Source organism: Gopherus evgoodei, chromosome 13 (assembly GCF_007399415.2).
Source record: "Gopherus evgoodei ecotype Sinaloan lineage chromosome 13, rGopEvg1_v1.p, whole genome shotgun sequence".
In the NCBI taxonomy this organism is placed as follows: Eukaryota; Metazoa; Chordata; order Testudines; family Testudinidae; genus Gopherus; species Gopherus evgoodei.
In genome coordinates this window covers 27,068,109-27,085,953 of record NC_044334.1, presented here as the reverse complement: position 1 = coordinate 27,085,953, position 17,845 = coordinate 27,068,109, and the positions used below count along the sequence as shown (strand labels likewise).

Below are 17,845 nucleotides of genomic sequence, written 5' to 3'. Positions count from 1 at the left end.
AGGGCTTCACTGCCTAAACCGTCTGGGGGCTGACAGGAGGCCTTTGGCTGTGATGTCAGAGTGAAGAAGGCCAGTGAACTTCTCTTGCTTAACCTCTTCACTGCTGTTGGACACTTGTATCTTCTCATGCTGCAAGAATTGTATGATATCAGTATCTGACCCAGTGCTGGCGGCAGACTTAGGGTTACTATTGCGCTGGGAGCTGTCGGGGATGTCCCACTTTAGATACAGGATTTTGTTACTTCCCTGATGTATGGCATTCTCCAGTTGCCCTTAATATATGAGATTATTTTAATCATACGGATGGTCTTGTTTTGTTTTTGGGAGGAGGTTGTACTATCTCCTACTTTATGGAGTTTTTATACTCCCCCTGAAATGTTTGTTTTTTTTAATTCCTCTTGATCTATGGATTGATTTTACTCCTTCTGAACATAGTTTTTTCTTTCATTCTTGCCTGATATGTGACTTTTATTACTCCTCAGTGACATACAGGTTTATTTATTCCCCTTTCATATAGGGTTTCATTGTATCCTCCGATATATGGGATATTTTATTGAGATGCTAAATTTTTTTTACCACATCTGCAAGTGGCTAGTCGGTCCAGCAACCATTTGCACATAAAGCAGGAAGCTTTTCACTAGACCAGCCAAGTCACTGCACAGGCTGCCTCTGCTGCCACATGGGAAAAACCATAACTCCACTTGTGGAGCTTAAATGTAAAGGGAAAAACATTTTTACCAATTCTGCAAGAGGTGGGGAGAAGGGAATTTGAACCTGCGGTTACATACAACTTTGCAAACAGCAAATGTTCCCACTACTCAATGGTATCCCTAGCTCAGGGATAGTGCACACACACCATGCACGTCAGGGAATCCCCCCCTCACACAACACCCACAGTAAGGGATTCCCCCATTTACACATCCCAATAGAGCAAACGCCCTCTCCACTCCCACAGCAAATTAAATCTTTGACCTCTTGCATACAGGACAAGAACCATACTGCTCCGCCACCAGCCACTCAAGCCGTGATTGGGTATGTGGAAGTGTGGTGTTAGTTTTGAGAGTCACTAGCAGGCACAGCACAAGGAGATGTATCTATGTAAACAGGAAATAAAAACATTCATTCAGACCATGGTGTCCTGGCCTCATGGGTCTCTGTAATCACTATCTGGTGGTAGTAGTGGGGTCAAATAAAGACCCAATAGATCACAGAACACCTCTGTGAAACGAGAAACAGAAAAACAACCCCTTCATCCCAGCCAGAACAGCCCAAAAGCTATACAGAGCACACAACACCAAAGAGTCCTGTGGCACCTTATCGACTAACAGACTTAGACTTGCAGCTGTTGGTCTCTAAGGTGCCCCAGGACTCTTTGTCCCTTTTTACAGATCCAGACTAACACAGCTCCCCCTCTGATACTTGACAGAGCACACAGTAAAACACAGAAGAACCTAAAAACAGAGGCCCCAGAAAGAACCATTAAGGGGAGTCCAGGCTGTAACAGGGTGTCAGGATAGGAAAGTAAGGGACACTAAAGATAAGGCTAGGTAGACATGATAAATCGATCCCCAATAGATCATCACTACCTGCCGATTCGGGTAGTGTAGACCTATCCTAGGACTCCAGCAACCTCAGTTTGCCTCTTTAGAGGGCCACACCACCTTGCCACACACAAAAAGGCAGTGGTAGGAATCTAGAGTCTTAAAATATTAGATGTGGTTACTCCTGACCCAGACTTTTCCTGAATATAACAGGAAGAACTAAATAAATCATGGAGTCTCTCTCTCTTTCTCTCTCTCTCTCTCTCTCTCTCTCTCTCTCTCTCTCTCTCCCCACATAAGAAGTTACTGAATGTGTCTGTAAGAGCCTAGCTAGGATGGGAATCTGGAAGCATTTGTAAACAAAGCAGGAAGCTTTGCCATGAGACCAGCCAAGCCACTGTGCAATAAAATTCATCATGGGGCTGTGTAAAATTTGAAAGGAAAGAAGCTAGGAAGAGGGCATCAGTTTGGATTTTTTTTAATCACTTCTGAGAGACTGGATCTGAGACTGGCCCCTTGCACATGAATCTGTGGCCTTTCCAGTGGTCCATCAAACAATTGCCCCCTGTCACTCGGTATTCTCACATGGAAAGAACCGTGCAACACACACACAGGTAGTTTTGAGACATGACACAAAACCTTACAGACCCTGCTACTACCGGTAGGGGTTAGACACATGCAAGAGGTGCACAGACCCTGCCATCCTGTGGTGAGTTAGAGATATGACATCAGTGTCTCTGTGGAAGCGATGCTGCAGGTGGGATGGGCTGTGGGCTGTCAATTTCTCTCGGAATAAGGCAGGCAGGGTTTGTTTTTTTTTCCATAGACTTATTTATTAGAAGGCCAGAAGGGATCATTGATCACCTAGTCTGAACTTCTACATAACAAAGGCCACAGCATTTCCCTGAATTAATTCCTGTTTAAAATTAGCGATGATGGAGACTGGGATATTCTGAAGCAGGGATCCCTCAGTCTCTCCTGTTGAAGCAGGCCTCTTGGCTAATTAAGTAAAGTCATTAGGAGGGAAAGGAGGCGAGGGAGTGAGAAGGCACAGACACAAGAATGATTTTATAGCTGGGGGGCTAGCGCACAGCTATGGGACACCCAGCATCCAGTACCCCTGCTCCATTGACTTTTTAAAAAATTAGTTATTGTCACTTTCTGGGGTTTAACGCAGACCAGTGAGGAGTTGTCACTGCCTGGCCTGTAACCTTAAGCACCTCAGAAGGCTCAGTTACTGTAGCAGCCTTTGCCCAGATGCTCCAGCCAGCACACACACCTGCACTGAGTGTCTGTGAGCTAAGCAGCTCTGATTCAACAATTCTCATTCCAGCACATGCCTGCTTGTTACACACTGACCACACCCTGGTTACACCTGGCAAGATGATGCCAACACACTCTGAGTCCCAGATTTTCCCCAAACCATGTACTTTGCAATGTCCAACCCTCTCCTGGACCAGAGAGAGAGAGATCAAGTTTGTTTGTTCCTTTAAAGATACAATACCCAGCAACTTGCCACATTAACTGGAGTGAACATTCACTTTAAATCAAATACAGCACTGGGGTGGTTTAGATTAAAAGTAAAACAAGTTTAGTAACAAAAAGGATAGGATTTTACATGAGTTCAAATATAAAAAATAGAGTTAGAAATGGGTACAAGCAAATAAAATGCTTTCTAGAGGCTAAGAGTTAACAAAACTACAGTCTTGTGTTTCTCTGCCCCTTTCTTTATAGTCCAGTGAGCCTTTAAAATGGATCCTTCTGAAGGTCACCCCCGCTACACACACACAAAGCAAAGTTCATTCAAGCTGTGAGGAAGGCAACATGAGGTCTCATGGTGAAGGAAGTTCCATGCTGGTTTCTTCTCCTGCTGAAGTTTGCTAAAATGCAAACTGATTTGCTTCCTACAATCTCCCTGCTGTCTTGATGGTCCTGTTTACCTTGTATGTAATTTGCATTCCCAGTGTCTCTTAATGTAACTTGGAAATATGTTCCAGGTGACCGAACCACATTCTTCTATCTAAGGTGTGGTAACTTCAGCCCTGCCTGGCAGACACACTTTGATAATATAATTCCCAATACATCTGTAATTTAGATTTTGCTCTCCATGCAATGATCAGTATGATATTGGCTTTCTCTTGCTATCTAACAAAAAGGAGCATCAACTCTGGCAAGTCACATGTACAAGTATAATTAAGGAGGCCAAAAAAGAATTTGAAGAGCAACTAAACAAAACAGCAAAAAAAACCCAACAAAAGTTAAGTATATGAGAAGCAGGAAGCCTGCAAACAATCAGGGGGCGGGGGGCACTGAATGATAGAGGTGCTAAAACAGCACTGAAGGAAGACACAGCTGTTGTGCAGAAGCTAACTGAATTCTTTGCATTGGTCTTCACTGCAGACCCCTTTACGGTCACCAGTGGCACCAGACAAGGCTGTGTGCTGGCTCCCGCACTCTTTTCCATCCTTTTTTCAGCTAGGCTTATGGATGAATTTCATGATACTGACAGAGGAGTACTTATCCAGTTCTGCACCAATGGAAATTTGTTCAATCTGCCATGCTTCCATACTTGCATGCAAGTGGCAAATTTACTCATTAAGGAGCTTTTATTTGCTAATAACTGTACATCAGTTGCTCACACGAGTGACGACATTCAGTTTCTAATTGATTACTTCACTCATGCATCGGGGGGGTAGCTGTGTTAGTCTGTATCCACAAAAACAATGAGGAATCTGGTGGCACCTTAAAGACTAACAGATTTATTTAGGCATAAGCTTTTGTGGGTAAACAGCCCACTTCTTCAGAGTCGTGGAGTGAAAATTACAGCTACAGGCATAAATATACTGGCACATGAAGAGAAGGGAGTTACCTTACAAGTGGAGAACCAGTGTTGACAAGTCCAATTCAGACAAGGTGGATGTGGTCCACTCCCAATAATTGAAAAGGAGGTGTCAATACCAAGAGAGGGAAAATTGCTTTTGTAGTGAGCCAGCGACTCTCAGTCCCTATTCAAGCCCAAATTAACGGTGTTAAATGTACAAATTAATTGTAGCTCCGCAGTTTGTCTTTGAAGTCTGTTTTTGAAGGTTTTTTTTACTGAAGTATAGCTACTTTTCAATCTGTTATAGCATGTTCAGGGAGATTGGAGTGTTCTCCTACTGAGTTTTGTATGTTACCATTCCTGATGTCTGATTTGTGTCCATTTATTCTTTTACGTAGGGACTGTCTGGTTTGGCCAATGTACATGGCAGAGGGGCATTGCTGGCACATGATGGCATATATCACATTAGTAGATGTGCTGGTGAATGAGCCCAATGGTGTGGCTGATGTGGTTGGGTCCTATGATGGTGTCACTAGAGTAGGTATGGGGATAGAGTAGGCAACGGGGTTTGTTACAGGGATTGGTTCCTGGGTTAGTGTTTCTGTTGTGTGGTGTGTAGTTGGTGAGTATCTGCTTCAGGTTGGGGGACTATCTGTAAGGGAGGACTGGCCTGCCTCCAAGATCTGTGAGAGTAAGGGATCATTTTCCAGGATAGGTTGTAGATCGTTGATGATGCACTGGAGGGGTTTTAGCTAGGAGCTGTATGTGGTGGCCAGTGGTGTTCTGTTATTTTCCTTGTTGGGCCTGTCCTGTAGTAGGTGATTTCTGGGTACCCATCTCTCTCTGTCAATCTGTTTCCTCACTTCCCCAGGTGGGTATTGTAATTTTAAGAATGCTTGATAAAGATCTTGTAGGTGTTTGTCTCTGTCTGAGGGATTGGAGCAAATTCGGTTGTACCTTAGAGCTTGGCTGTAGACAATGGATCATGTGATGTGTCCTGGATGGAAGCTGGAGGCATGTAGGTAAGTACAGGAGTGTAGCAAGGTCGAGAGGTGAGGTGCCTCCTGCTGGTCATCCTGGGAATTAGCTCTTGTCCAGCCTGAAGAGCCCTCTGCTTCAGTGTCTCACCTGCCCGAGAGCCCCCATGTCCCTCCTGGATCCCGGTGCCTCTTTACCTTGGGGTTCTTCCTCTGCAGTACCCCCACTCTGGGTCTCCCCTCCCAGGAGAACTCCAACCCTCTACACCCATCTTGCCTCAGTGGCTACTGCCACTTGTCATCTAGCCCCCACTCACTGGGGCAAACTGCAGACTGTAAAGGCCACTCATCACTGGCAAGTGGTTAGGACCTGCTGCCTTTGCCTTTCCCTGGGCTGCCCCTCTGCAGCCCCAGTACCTTTTGTAGGCCTCATCAACGCCTGCGGCCTGGGGGTTTACCAGGCTGGAGCTCCCCAGCTCCCTTTGCCCGTCCCCGGCATTGCTCCACCTCAGGTACCTTGCTCCCAGGCAGCCACGCCCTTCTCCCTCCAGGGCTAGAGTGAGACTCCCTCTGCTCCTGGCCCCCAGCCCTCTTATCAGGGCCAGCTGAACCCTCCTGCTTTGAGTTATAATTTTTTGGTAGCATCCCCCCAAACACAACCCAGACAGGCTGTGTGGCTGGCTTAGGTGAGTCAGGGGGTGGAGGTGCCTTTCCCTCCCCTGACCCTGCCATGTAGAGCCGGCCTGGGCCCTGCTGGCCTCTGCCCCCCGCAAAATAGAAGTCAAACTACTCCTATGCCCAAGAGTCCCCTCCCCTCCCGGCCTAGAGCCCTGAGTTTCCCTCCTCCCCATGCTGGGCCATGGGGATTTTAATAGCATGTCGGGGGGGTGCTTCAGAAAGAAAAAGGTTGACAACCCCCGTGCTAGATAGCCTTGAGGCAAACTACAAGGAACAAGGGTGCATATGCGAGCTGAATGGAGACTGCTATCTAAAATCTCTGAGTAGAGGTGCAGGGGCGCAGATACACCTACAGTGGAGCACCCATAGGGACACGCATCTCAACGAACCATCGTTACTGCACAAAGTGAGTAACTTCCTCTTTTTCTTGTAGCCATTTCTGGCTTTTTTGCCACATTACTTGTATTCACTTAAAATCTCTCTATTATAGTTCATAAACTTGTTTTATTGTTTTATCTAAATCAGTGTGTTTGGAGAATTCCATATGGGGTAACAAGATTTGTGCCTATAATTTCTGTTAATAAAATGACAGACTTTATAGGAGTTTGTATTGTCCGGGCGCGAGCTGGGCAGTGTAAGACATACATTTCTGGGGGAAGTCTGAGACTGGGAGTGTGCTGGAGTCACCCTACAGCGCAAGTCAGGCTAGTGAAATCCTGAGTGTGAGGCTGCAATTGCGACTTCCCTGCTTTCCCCTGGGTGCTGGACTCCCACTCTGTCCCTGCCCCAACTCCACCCCTTCCATGAGGCCCTGCCCCACCTTTTCCCACCCCTGCGCAACTCTGCCCACTCCCTGCCCCTATTCCAACTCCCCCAAATCCCCACCCTGGCCCCGCCTCCTCCCCTGAGCATGCCACGTTCCCACTCCTCCCCCTCCCTCCCAGAGCTTGCAAACACCGTCAAGCAGCTGTTTGGCAGCAGCTGGGCGGGAAACACAGGGAGGTAGGCGGAGGAGCGGGGACGCAGCGCTCGGGGGGGGGAGGAGGAGGAAGAGGGGCGGGGAGGGAGCTTGGCTGTCAGTAGGTGCAAAGCACTCACTAATTTTTCCCCGTGGGTGCTCCAGCCCCGGAGCACCCATGGAGTCGGTGCCTATGATTGCACACACACATAGCTGGGAGTGACTTACATGCCAGAAGCTGTGTGTGAGCACTCCAGGAGTGCAGGCAACAATAGCAAAGCAGTGCAAAGGACACCCCAAGTTAGAGAGCAGAGGTGACACAGCTACTACCTAGTCTAGATCATACTCTGGGTATGTCACATGGGACCGTTGCTGGGGTCTTTACTGGGACTGGAGCCGGAGTCAGTGAGAATTTTGCCATTAGCCTCAGCAGAAGCAGGAGTGAGCCGTAAGTGACTTGTACAAGGTCACACAGTCCATGTGTGGCAGAGCTGGGGAAGGAACCCAGGAGTCCCAGCTCCCAGTCCAGTGCCTTAACTACAAGATCATCCTTCTTCTCTTAAATTAGGGCCAAAAGCAATTAAAATATCCCACCTGGAAGTCTAACACGTTGGCTGACATTTATTTATGATAGAATCACTTTTACATGCCAAATCTGTGTATATAAAAACCATAGACATCCTGGATAGGTTAGTTGGTTGGCTGAAGTGAAGACACCCTAGACAGCTGAGGTCCAAGGGGAAACGTCTGCAATGTTGGGAAGAGAGAGTGAGGGGAAAGGATGGAACTAATTTATTTCTTGCTCTTCTTGCCTTTTCCCTTCTTCTTTCTCTTTGACTTTAACAGTGACCTGACCAAGTAGCCCTTCCAGAAGGCCTGAATGTGGGTGGCAGCACGGACCATGATAGCCAGTTCCCTCTCAGCTCTTTCCTTCTTCTCTTGGGATCGCTTCCTCTCCTCCTTGATCTGAGAATACTCTTGTTCAAGCACAGCATACTTCTCCTTCAGCTCAGCTAGCTGGGCCTTCTCTTCAGTATAGACAGCATCAACTTCCTCGAACTCAGTCTGGGAGGACAGCAAACACCAGACTTATAAATGACATTCATAATATCACCCTAGATTTCGCATAGGTGGTGTCTTTCCAGAAGGATCCCAAAGAGCTTTACAGACTGTATACAAATAGAGATCGTTTCATCCATCACAAATGCATGCAGGGCCACTTGCAGCCCTTATTCTTTTCATCTCTTGGGATGGAATTTTCAAAGAGGTCTAAAAGGAGACGCCCAACGCCAGTGGGAGCTGGGTTCCCAATTCCTTTAGGCTTCTTTAAAACCTGCAGGCGTGGTTCCAGTTGTTACCATCCATTGCCTTGCAAGGCCAGGCAACTCTCAACTTATTAAGCAACTTTTTATCTATAGTATAAACACAATCAGCTGGATGATGGTGGTTTCTTGTCATTATAACCCATCTGTAGGGAGATAACATGCTCGCATGATAGGATAAGGGGAACCAGCAACATTTGTGTGTCAGACCTACCAACCCTTATTTATCAAATTCTGCCTCTGCGCTCATGATGATGGCTTCATGGGCAGCCAGGAACCAGCAGGGCTTGGTGCCACAAGCCATCATGTACTTAGCTCATTTCTGCTTCCTATTACAAGGTTGACAAGGAAGGGACCTACTATTAAGGCCAATCAACAACAATTTTCCAGGTCCCCCTCCTTGGGCCCTTGCTTTACTGTTATCCAAGCGCCCTGTCTTGATCTGGATAATGAAGCAAACATCCACTAAGATGCAAGGAACATGTGAGGAATTAGTGGATTCTAGGAGGGATTAGGTGTTGTGGACATGATTTTAAGACTGTTAAGCTTAATGTGGAAGATAGACAATGATGCATTTGCTGTTGCTCTCCAGACTCTGAGCTATCTGTCTAACAAGTTAGCAGTGATGTGGAAGAGCACTTGATTTGTACACTAGGTGGAGCCAGTAGGGCTAAGGAAACTAACACGACAATTCCATCCAATACACTCAGAAAGCAATCATCCAGTGCTAGAATAGGATAGGATTCCGCAGCTGACATGACCCTTCTCAACAATGCCTATACAGCAGAGAGCAGCTGAACACAAAAGCACAAAAATGGTTACGTGCCTGATAATAACTGTAGTTCTTCTTTGAAATGGCTTGTCTGTATACATCACATGCACCCCTTCTGTGGGATCCACATGGACAAGCCCTCTCGAAGAAGAACCAACTGTCTTGACCACTGAGGGTACCTGTTTTTCTCCCATGTCAGCATCATATTTCTGGATCCAGTTCTCGATTTCCATCTCCACTTTGTACTTCTTCTAAAATAAACGACACAGGAAAAAATGACATTTACAGGCAGCTGAATATAGAAATATAACATGCAGTATGCTGGGATGAAAGGAGCTGTGGATTTGAATCCCAGCAGCTAGTATGCTTGAGTGATGCCGTCTCCTTTCGGAAAGGTTCTTCAGTCCAAGATGTCTTCTTCTCCGACTCTGGGCCTCTAATGGAGAGCAGACATCTTTCACCTACAGAATATGGAGCACGCTTGGTCTACAGCAAGTGGCTGGGATTCAGCTGCAGCACAGAGACACTAGACTGATTGTAATGATGGGGGTGGTTAAAATACAGAAATATTTTGGACTGTTGGAAAATGAGCTGAAAATAACTTGACCTCACTGTGTGATGGAATCCTAGAGTTTCCTTCAAGCTGATGGTATCTGCACCCTATAGAACCACTCAGATTTTAAGGCCAGAAGATCATCTAGTCTGACCTCCTGTATATTACAGGGCAGAGAATTTCACCAGTTAAGTTTACCCATTCACTGTTAAAAGACCCAGTTCCCTACTTGACCACATCTCTTCTGCATGGATGGTATAAGAGCCAGGTTTTTGGCAGGCCCTGATGACCAGCTCCTGCCTTTATATGAGGTAGATTAGCCTATCATAGAATCATAGAATATCCGAGTTGGAAGGGACCTCAGGAGGTATCTAGTCCAACCCCCTGCTCAAAGCAGGACCAATTCCCAACTAAATCATCCCAGCCAGGACTTTGTTGAGCCTGACCTTAAAAACCTCTAAGGAAGGAGAGTCCACCCCCTCCCTAGGTAAGTCATTCCAGTGCTTCACTATGACTGTTCCCAGTTCTTCACACATGAATTCCTCAATCCAATTAAAACATTGGGTCATAGGAGAAGAGCACGTAGGAAGGGAAAGGAGACTTCAGTGGTGAGAAAGTGTGTTTTCTTTCTTCCCCTACTCCCTCAACATGTATAATTGATTGAGCTGAGCAGCTTTTAACAGAAAGCAGAGAAATGCCCTGCAGCTTGAATTTGAGCCGGATGACAAAGCAGGCCTACAATGGATGGGGCTGCTTGGATTTCATACTGCTTTAGAAACTTTCATTTGCCATGTTGGCAGAGTCCCTACACTATGAAGCTTTATTCTGCCTTGGACTGTACAGTGTTTTGAAAGAGCTAGAGAAGATATATAATGTAATATGTTCTGCCTGCAAATTGGTCTCTGCCCATTTGGACTGAGCACTGATTAGAAAAGAAAAGATAAAGTTTTTTAACACTATAGATTTTTCCTGCACAATTCAGCCACTCTCCAGCAGGAACAATACCACGAGGGTCGTATTGTGAGGCCTTGGAGATGCTGGTGATTGAGAGGGCACTTAGCTAAGTGGAAAGTGAGGATGCTGTCTGACTGATGTCATTTCCTCTGATGGTCTCAGATTTCTTCCCTTGTTTCTCAGAATAAGTTTGTCTCCCTTGCACTTTGCAGTAGTCATTTTGGGGCTATGAATTCTGACTGCTTCATTGGCCTACTAGAGCACTGTGTAACCTGTGCTATATATTGCAAGTGTTTTCGGAGGCAGGCTGGCGCCCAGTATGTACATGTCCTGTGGGAGCTATAGGTAACTACAAATAAGACCCTTCGCTGATGGGTTGCTGTGATGCTGCTTTCCAGTGAAATCAGTGGCATGTTAGATCATAGCTGATATGCTCAGCTGCACAGTGATACATTCTGCCAGGAATGTCTGTTAGCAGTTAACAGGTTTCAGAATGGTAGCCGGGTTAGTCTGTATCAGCAAAAACAGCGAGGAGTCCTTGTGGCATCTTAGATACTAACAAATTTATTTGGGCATAAGCTTTCATGGGCTAAAACCCACTTCATCAGATACATGAAGTCTTGTCAACTGTCTGTAATGGGCCACACTCTTACTACTTCAAAAGTTATTTTTCCTCCCTTGGTATCCTGCTGTTAATTGATTTATCTCGCTAGACTGACCTCACACTTGGTAAAGCAACCCCCATCCTTTCATGTATTTATACTTGCTTCTGTATTTTTCACTTCATTCATCCGATGAAGTGGGCTCTAGCCTATGAAAGCTTATGCCTAAATAAATTTGTCAGTCTCTAAGGTGCCACAAGGACCCCTCATCATTTTTGTTAGCAGTTAAGTGGTTAAGCTTAGCAGACAACATGAAGAACTCACAGCACTTTAACAGGTCTGCTTGCTTCTCTAGAACTCCCCTCCCTCGATACCTTTCTGAGAGCCAGCTCTGAGTCTCGATTGTCTATGATGAGAACGTTGAGCTGTGCTCTTAACTGATGTATATCCTGCTGTATCTTGGCACACTTTGCCTGGGAAATTCGCAGCTCCCCTTTCTGGAGTTTCTCTGCTTCCTGCTTCGTGCGTTGGATGTGGCTTTCAGAGGACTTCTCCAGATGAAGTAAGTGGCTTTTGAGATCCCTGATTGCAGCATTCATTTTCATAATCTAAACTCAGGAAAAAGAGGCACCATAAGGAACTGCTGGGTATGTCAAGGGGTTTTCAGATCAAACCTCTGGTAGAATTAAGACTTAGTTACAAAGACACCAGTGTCCTAAGATAAGTAACTACATTCTGATGACAATGAGGACACTGCATTTGCACAGAACTCTGACATAATTATTGGTGCAACTCCCAGTGACTTCAAAGGGAGCAGAGTTGGGCCGACACTGAGGCTTGGTCTACACTAGCGCTTACTACAGTATAACTTACATTGCTTGGAGCATGAACAATCCACACCTCGGAGCGATGTAAATTACCCCATCCTAAGCCCTGGTGTGGACAAGCATAGCTACCGCCTCTCACAGGGGTAGATTTATTATGCCAATGGGCGAGCTCTCTCTGGGTGGCAATGAGTGTCTTCACCAGACACTCTGCAGCTGCGCTGCTGTAGCACTTCTAGTGTAGACAAGCCCGGAGTGAAATTCCCCTCCTCACTGACTCTTGTTGGAAGTTCAGCAGACAGGCCCAGGGGTGAATGGGCAGCACTGAAGAACACCGGCTGTGCAGCACAGGGAAGCTGGCACAGCTGCTATCCATACTGGAGCTGATCCAAAGCCCATTGAAGTCAGTGCAAAAGACTCCTACTGAATTCAGTGAGCTTGAGATCAGGCTTATTGTGCCTGTTCTGTGGCTAGACTGGGCGACCAGTCCTATTGGTTGTCTAGAACAGACAAAAATACAGTCCCGACAAGTGAAATGTATTTCCTTGCTAGCACTGAGCGAACTGCTAAACTGCACTTAAAAACAATGAGTGCATTGAATTACCAGCATGGCTGACCTGAGCCTGAAAATTAGAACTCACCCCCGATGCCTCAGTTCCTCTGTAGATATCCCCCAAGTGCGAAAAAAAGGATGATTATCCTGCCTGACCTACTGCCCTGCTAAGTACACTTTGACCCCAATCATTCAACTGGACCATTTCCAGTGGACCTTAGGGCTTGTGCAGAGCCCCACTGAAATTGATGGGGCTCTAAATGAATGCAGTGTCTGCCCACATGGATCTGATTGCAGGATCATAGCTTTAAATTGTAAAAGAAAAATAACTAGGTGCTGCAGCTAATAGATCCCTATAAAGTCATCACAGAAATGTACCAGTCCAAGCCCAAAAGCTACTCAGCTACCCTTCCCTGCAATGATGATGATGAAAAATCGGCCCTATCACTTACCCCACTAAAATACTTCTCACTCCAGAGGACTGGGTGGGTAGATTTTTGCAAGGCTGTATTAACAGGTTACACTAGATGTCAGCTCATTTACACTGGATTAATAGATTACGCTGGATCTTAACTGGTTTTGGTCTAATTAACATCTACAAGAGTATTGCTATTTTTATTGTACTCTTAATTTTAAAAGAAAGAGATTAAAATGACTTTTTAATTAATCTCTTCTCAAAGCAATGGGAATCCTGAATACTGCATAATGAACATCCTCATGACAAATGGCCTGGCTAGAATAGCTGCTCAATGTTCTTCCTCAGAGCTTGTGTAGTTACCTTACATTTGGAAAGTCAAGCAGAAAGAGAAGTGATTTTGGTTGGCATGCACGCGCGTGTGTGTATGTTGTTTGGAATGCTGATTGGAATGCATTAATGGAAATTTAGATTGTGGTTTTAAATAGTCACTGTGGAGGTCTTTTGGACAGAAAGGAAAAGTTTGGAAACTGCTCCCAGAATTAAAACAAACATACATACATATATATTACAGAAGTTTAGTAGAAATGTTGGGATTTTCTCCGAGGCCTTTTCCACTTGGTTCCCAAGAAATTAACTCAAATCTGGACTCATCACTTAAGAGTTTTTTAACTGACACACAGCAACACTATGCTGAGGTGATCAAGCTCAAATGCAGTGGAGTGGGCATGGAGGTTTACCACAGCTCCAAAGCACATAATAATACATCAGATTATATACGTGTTTGAAAACAAACGAATGCATGTGCTTTACATTTTACATTGCATCATGATTTATAATTGGCTTACTAATTTTTGTAGCCAGCCTCTGTACAGATTTGGAACTGCTAATAAGCAAAGCTGCAGCGGTAAACTTATCACACATCACTCTTCTTACTATTTCTTTATCTAATAACTACATGTTGTTTACAAGCTCACTTGTGAATTTACGCTTTGTCCATTGTTAATCCGTTTCCTTACTTCTGTTTTCTTTCATTGTTTATGCAAAGCCTACAAGATAGACTGGTACCTAGGGTTACCAGCATCCAGTTTTCGACCAGAATGCCCAGTAGAAAAGGTACTCTGGTGCTCTGGTCAGCACTGCTGACCAAGCCATTAAAAGTCTGGTTGGTGGTGCAGCTGGGCTAAGACAGGCTCCCTCTGGTTCCCAGAGGAAGCTGGCATGTCTCTGTGGCCCCTAGGCGCAGGGGCAATCAGGGAAGCTCCATGCGCTGCCCCGCCCTAAGCACTGGCTCTGCAGCTCCCATTGGCTGGGAACCATGGCCAATGGGAGTTACAGGAGCAGCGCCTGCAGATCCAGGCAGCATGTACCGCGCAGAGCTGCCTGGCTGCCCCTGCGCCTAGGAGCTGGACATGCCAGCCACTTCTGGGAGCTGTGTGGAGCCAGGGCAGGCAGGGAGCCTGCCTTAGCCCTGATGCACTGCAGACTGAGATCCTCTTGAGGTAAGCACCACCTGGCTGGAGCCCACACCCCAAACACCCTCCCTCATCCCAACCCCCCTGCCCCAGGTTGGAACCACCTCCTGGATCCCACCCCCCCACATCGCCTCCTGACCCCCAACCCCCAACCTGAACTCCCTCCTGCACCCAAACTCCCTCCCGGAGCCCGCACCCCCTCCTGCACCCCAACCACCTGCTCCAGCCGTGACCCCCTCCTGCACCCCAGACCCTTCATTACCAGCTCCAGCTGGAGTCCACACCCCCTCCCACACCCCAACCCCATGCCCCAACACTGAGCCCTCTCCCACACTCTGAACCCCTTGGTTCCAGGCCTGGAGCCCACTCCTGCACCCCAAATCCCTCATTCCCAGCCCCACCCCAGAGCTTGCACCAACAGCGGGAGCCCTCAGCCCCTCCCACACCCCAATTCCCTGCCTCAGCCCAGTGACAGTGAGTGAGAGTGGGGGAGAGTGAGTGACGGAAGGAGGGGTGATGGAGTGAGTGGGGGCGGGACCTCAGAGAAGGGGTGGGGCAGTGCCGGGGCAAGAGTGTTTGGTTTTGTGTGATTAGAAAGTTGGCAACCCTACCAGTACCCCATATGAAAACTGAAATGACTAGTTAAATAATTAGGGAGGAAGGAATAGTTTGTGTATAAGGCAACGATGGACTGGAAGTCAGGAGATCTGGGTTCTTGTCTTGGCTCTGCCCACCAACCTGTAGTGTGATCTGAGCCTCATTTTCCACAGCTGTGAAATGAAGAAACAATACTGCCTCAGAAGGAGGTTGTGAGCCTTAGGGCCAGAACCTTGTAGGTATTTTGGGGAATACCTTTGGGGATGTGGGCCTTAGTTCATTAATGTTTACGAGGCACAGAGATACTACGATGAAGGCCATAGAAAATGCCTATAACAAACATGTTAAATAGTGAATGTGGAGTCTGTATTAAAAATGGATTTTTTTAAAACAGTTTTTTAGAACTGCCTGTCACTGTTTCACTATCTCAGTTACAGGGAATGGTGCTAGTGCTTCTCAGTGAGAACTGACATTATGGCCCTGATCACGAGGGGCCTTTGTGACTCCCTCTTTGCCATGGTGGTCAGTTAGAAGATATAGGCCACATACTTGCAGGCTGCACCCTGGTTCCCTTATGGATTTGTACAATGCCCTTCCTTTAGCTATTGAACAGTTCAGACACATAGACTAGCATGCTTGACTTCACTGTCACTTTAAATTCCATCAGTATATATATGGCCCTGTCTACATGAGACATTCAACTGTTTTAACCATTCTTAAATACTATTTAAACTCAGTGGTGGGTGAACTGGGCTTGAACTGGCCAATGAAGATGGGGTCAAAACATGCTTGAACCATGTTTGAAAGCCTCAATCTAAATATGCAGTGATTCATTTTAATTATATTTAAAATGTAACAACTGTTTCTAATTCAGGAAATGTTTCAAGAAATATTTCAGTGACTTCCACTTTATGAGAGGCAACAGATTATATTTTAGTTTACTGGCCTTTCCTTCAATGATCTTCCCCTCTAGCCTGAAATGTTTAGTCTTAGTACCACGGTACCTCATTGTCTCGACTCTGGATTGCCGTTGCAAGTTCTGCTTCTAAAGCTGCGATGGTTTCAGTGTTTTTCTTATCCCGGAGGGAGATTTCTTCCATGAATTGAACCTTTTCTTGTTCTTCTAAGGGACTAGTCAGGAGTTTCTCAAGCAAGAAGCCCCGGAACTCTGAAAGGCCTTTGATAAAAATTTCAAATGATAAATCTCTAGCATAGGCCTCATCTCTCACGGCTTGAGAAGCTAGGGGGTCAGCCTGAAAGAGTCTCAGAATATTTCTGATAGAGCTTTTTACAGCTTGCTGATGCAATTGAAGATGGCGGATTTGTTCCTCAGTTCCTACAAGGTCCCCTCTTCCATCTTCCTGCTTCAGACCTTCTCTTTGAAGCTGGGTAAGTAGAGCTTCCATGTTGTTTGAAAGCCGCTCATGCTCCTTAAGGGTACCCATGAGCTCAGATCCCAGTATAGTGCTTAAGTCATCCAGAAATTCAGTAATGTGAGAGATCAGACTGATCAGTTCTACCTTAAAGATGGCCTCATCCAAAACAGATACGATCCTCTTGGTCTCAACAGTGGTAAGTTTTGAACGACCTGGATCCAAGAGCTTTAGTGGGCTTGTTTTGATCGCTGACTTTTTTGGAGTCTGACTGTGTCCCACCGAGGACTTGCTGCTTGAATCAGTAGACTCATACGGTAACTGAAGCATGGTAGCCACCTTTGTTGCCATGTTCTCAGCTAAATGCTTAGAAGTTGAATGTTCTAAGGTGAAAGGGAGCAAAAATCTTCTATATGAGTAGGGCCACAGAGGACATCTCAATCAAACAACATCTCGATCCTCCCGGTGCTTCAGCTGCATGCTCTTCTTTCACAAAATTTACCTTAAAAAAAGTTTGATTTCAGCATTAGCAACACGATATCATTTGGTAAAAATTGTGAATGTTGAATTATACGGGGGCTCTCTGTAGGTTCAGGATATTGGGTCCTTACACCTCTGACAGCCTGTCTCTGTGCTGGAGGTGAAACTATATGTTAAGCCTCCAGTGGCACTGAGACAGAGCGATGAGCTATTTGCTCCCCATGCTGAAAGGCGGAGGGAAAGCTCCCCAGTTCTGAGAAGAGACTGGGATGGTGGTGGGGATCTCTGGTTTCTAGGGATGGGGAAGCTCTTCGGTCTCTCAGGGTCTGGGTTAAGAGGCCCCCTGGTCCCTCTGAAGGTGGGTTGAACGGGCTGGTCTGTCTGAGCAGGTGGGGCGGGGGGCAGGTTGGGAGCGTGGTGTCTCGGTCTCTCTTGGGGGGTCGGACTGCGGCGAGGGGCTCCCCAGTCTCTTGGAGGTGGGAGGGGGGAAGGGGTCCCCTCAGGGATCGGGGGGAGGCTCCCGGGTCTATCGGGGGTCGGGCTGGGGGCAGGGCTCCCGGGGAGGTTCCCTGGCTCTTCCCGTGCTCACATCAAAGCCACCGCCGCCTGCCGTCCTATTTCCAGCGTGTCTCTGTTGCTAGGTTACTGCGTCACTAACCTTTAACCCCAAACGGAGAAGGCGGGGACAGGACCTCCCTGACTCTTCCCCACCCCTCCCCGTAACCAATCGCCGCCCTCTCTTAGCACGCTTAGTCCCGCCCCTTCCATCTCCGAAGAAAGGCGGGGTCTCCAGTGTGTCACCGAGCCTTCTGACCAATCAGAAACGTCACCGCTCACCTCTACTTTGATGCGCGAGACCTCCATCCAATGGCAGGACAAAAGGGGAGAAACCCGGATCCCCTTCCACTCGCCGCGGTAGTGGGAGGGCGGGGCAGAGAGGGTGCCAAGGG

The 17,845-nt window shown here is 46.8% G+C and overlaps 1 protein-coding gene across 4 annotated transcripts; it reads right to left on the bottom strand.

The window, feature by feature from the left end:
• Positions 1–7,365: 7,365 nt before the first annotated feature.
• Positions 7,366–17,818, bottom strand: IQCD (IQ motif containing D). 4 transcript variants are annotated; one of them, XM_030583289.1, is made up of 5 exons: positions 17,733–17,818; positions 16,047–16,917; positions 11,553–11,786; positions 9,249–9,320; positions 7,366–8,040 (listed from the first exon to the last, which is right to left on the bottom strand). In XM_030583289.1, exons 2-5 carry the CDS (start codon positions 16,764–16,766, stop codon positions 7,768–7,770), a joined length of 1,299 nt encoding a protein of 432 aa, XP_030439149.1. In that variant the 5' UTR covers positions 16,767–16,917; positions 17,733–17,818; the 3' UTR covers positions 7,366–7,767. The 4 variants fall into 4 exon arrangements, with proteins under 4 accessions (XP_030439149.1, XP_030439147.1, XP_030439151.1 ...); XM_030583287.1 differs by lacking the exon at positions 17,733–17,818 and adding an exon at positions 17,485–17,571; XM_030583290.1 differs by lacking the exon at positions 17,733–17,818 and adding an exon at positions 17,485–17,571 and having other exon boundaries at positions 7,887–8,040; positions 11,503–11,786.
• Between the last annotated feature and the right edge of the window lie 27 nt (positions 17,819–17,845).

Excerpts from the sequence above, each read along its gene's own strand:
- IQCD (XM_030583289.1), bottom strand. The coding sequence starts at position 16,766 with ATGGCAACAAAGGTGGCTACCATGCTTCAGTTACCGTATGAGTCTACT. Across the intron at positions 11,787-16,046 it reads TCCAGAGTCGAGACAATGAG|ATTATGAAAATGAATGCTGC; the intron begins GTACCGTGGTAC and ends TCCTGAGTTTAG. Across the intron at positions 9,321-11,552 it reads CAGAGCTGGCTCTCAGAAAG|AAGAAGTACAAAGTGGAGAT; the intron begins GTATCGAGGGAG and ends CGTTTATTTTAG.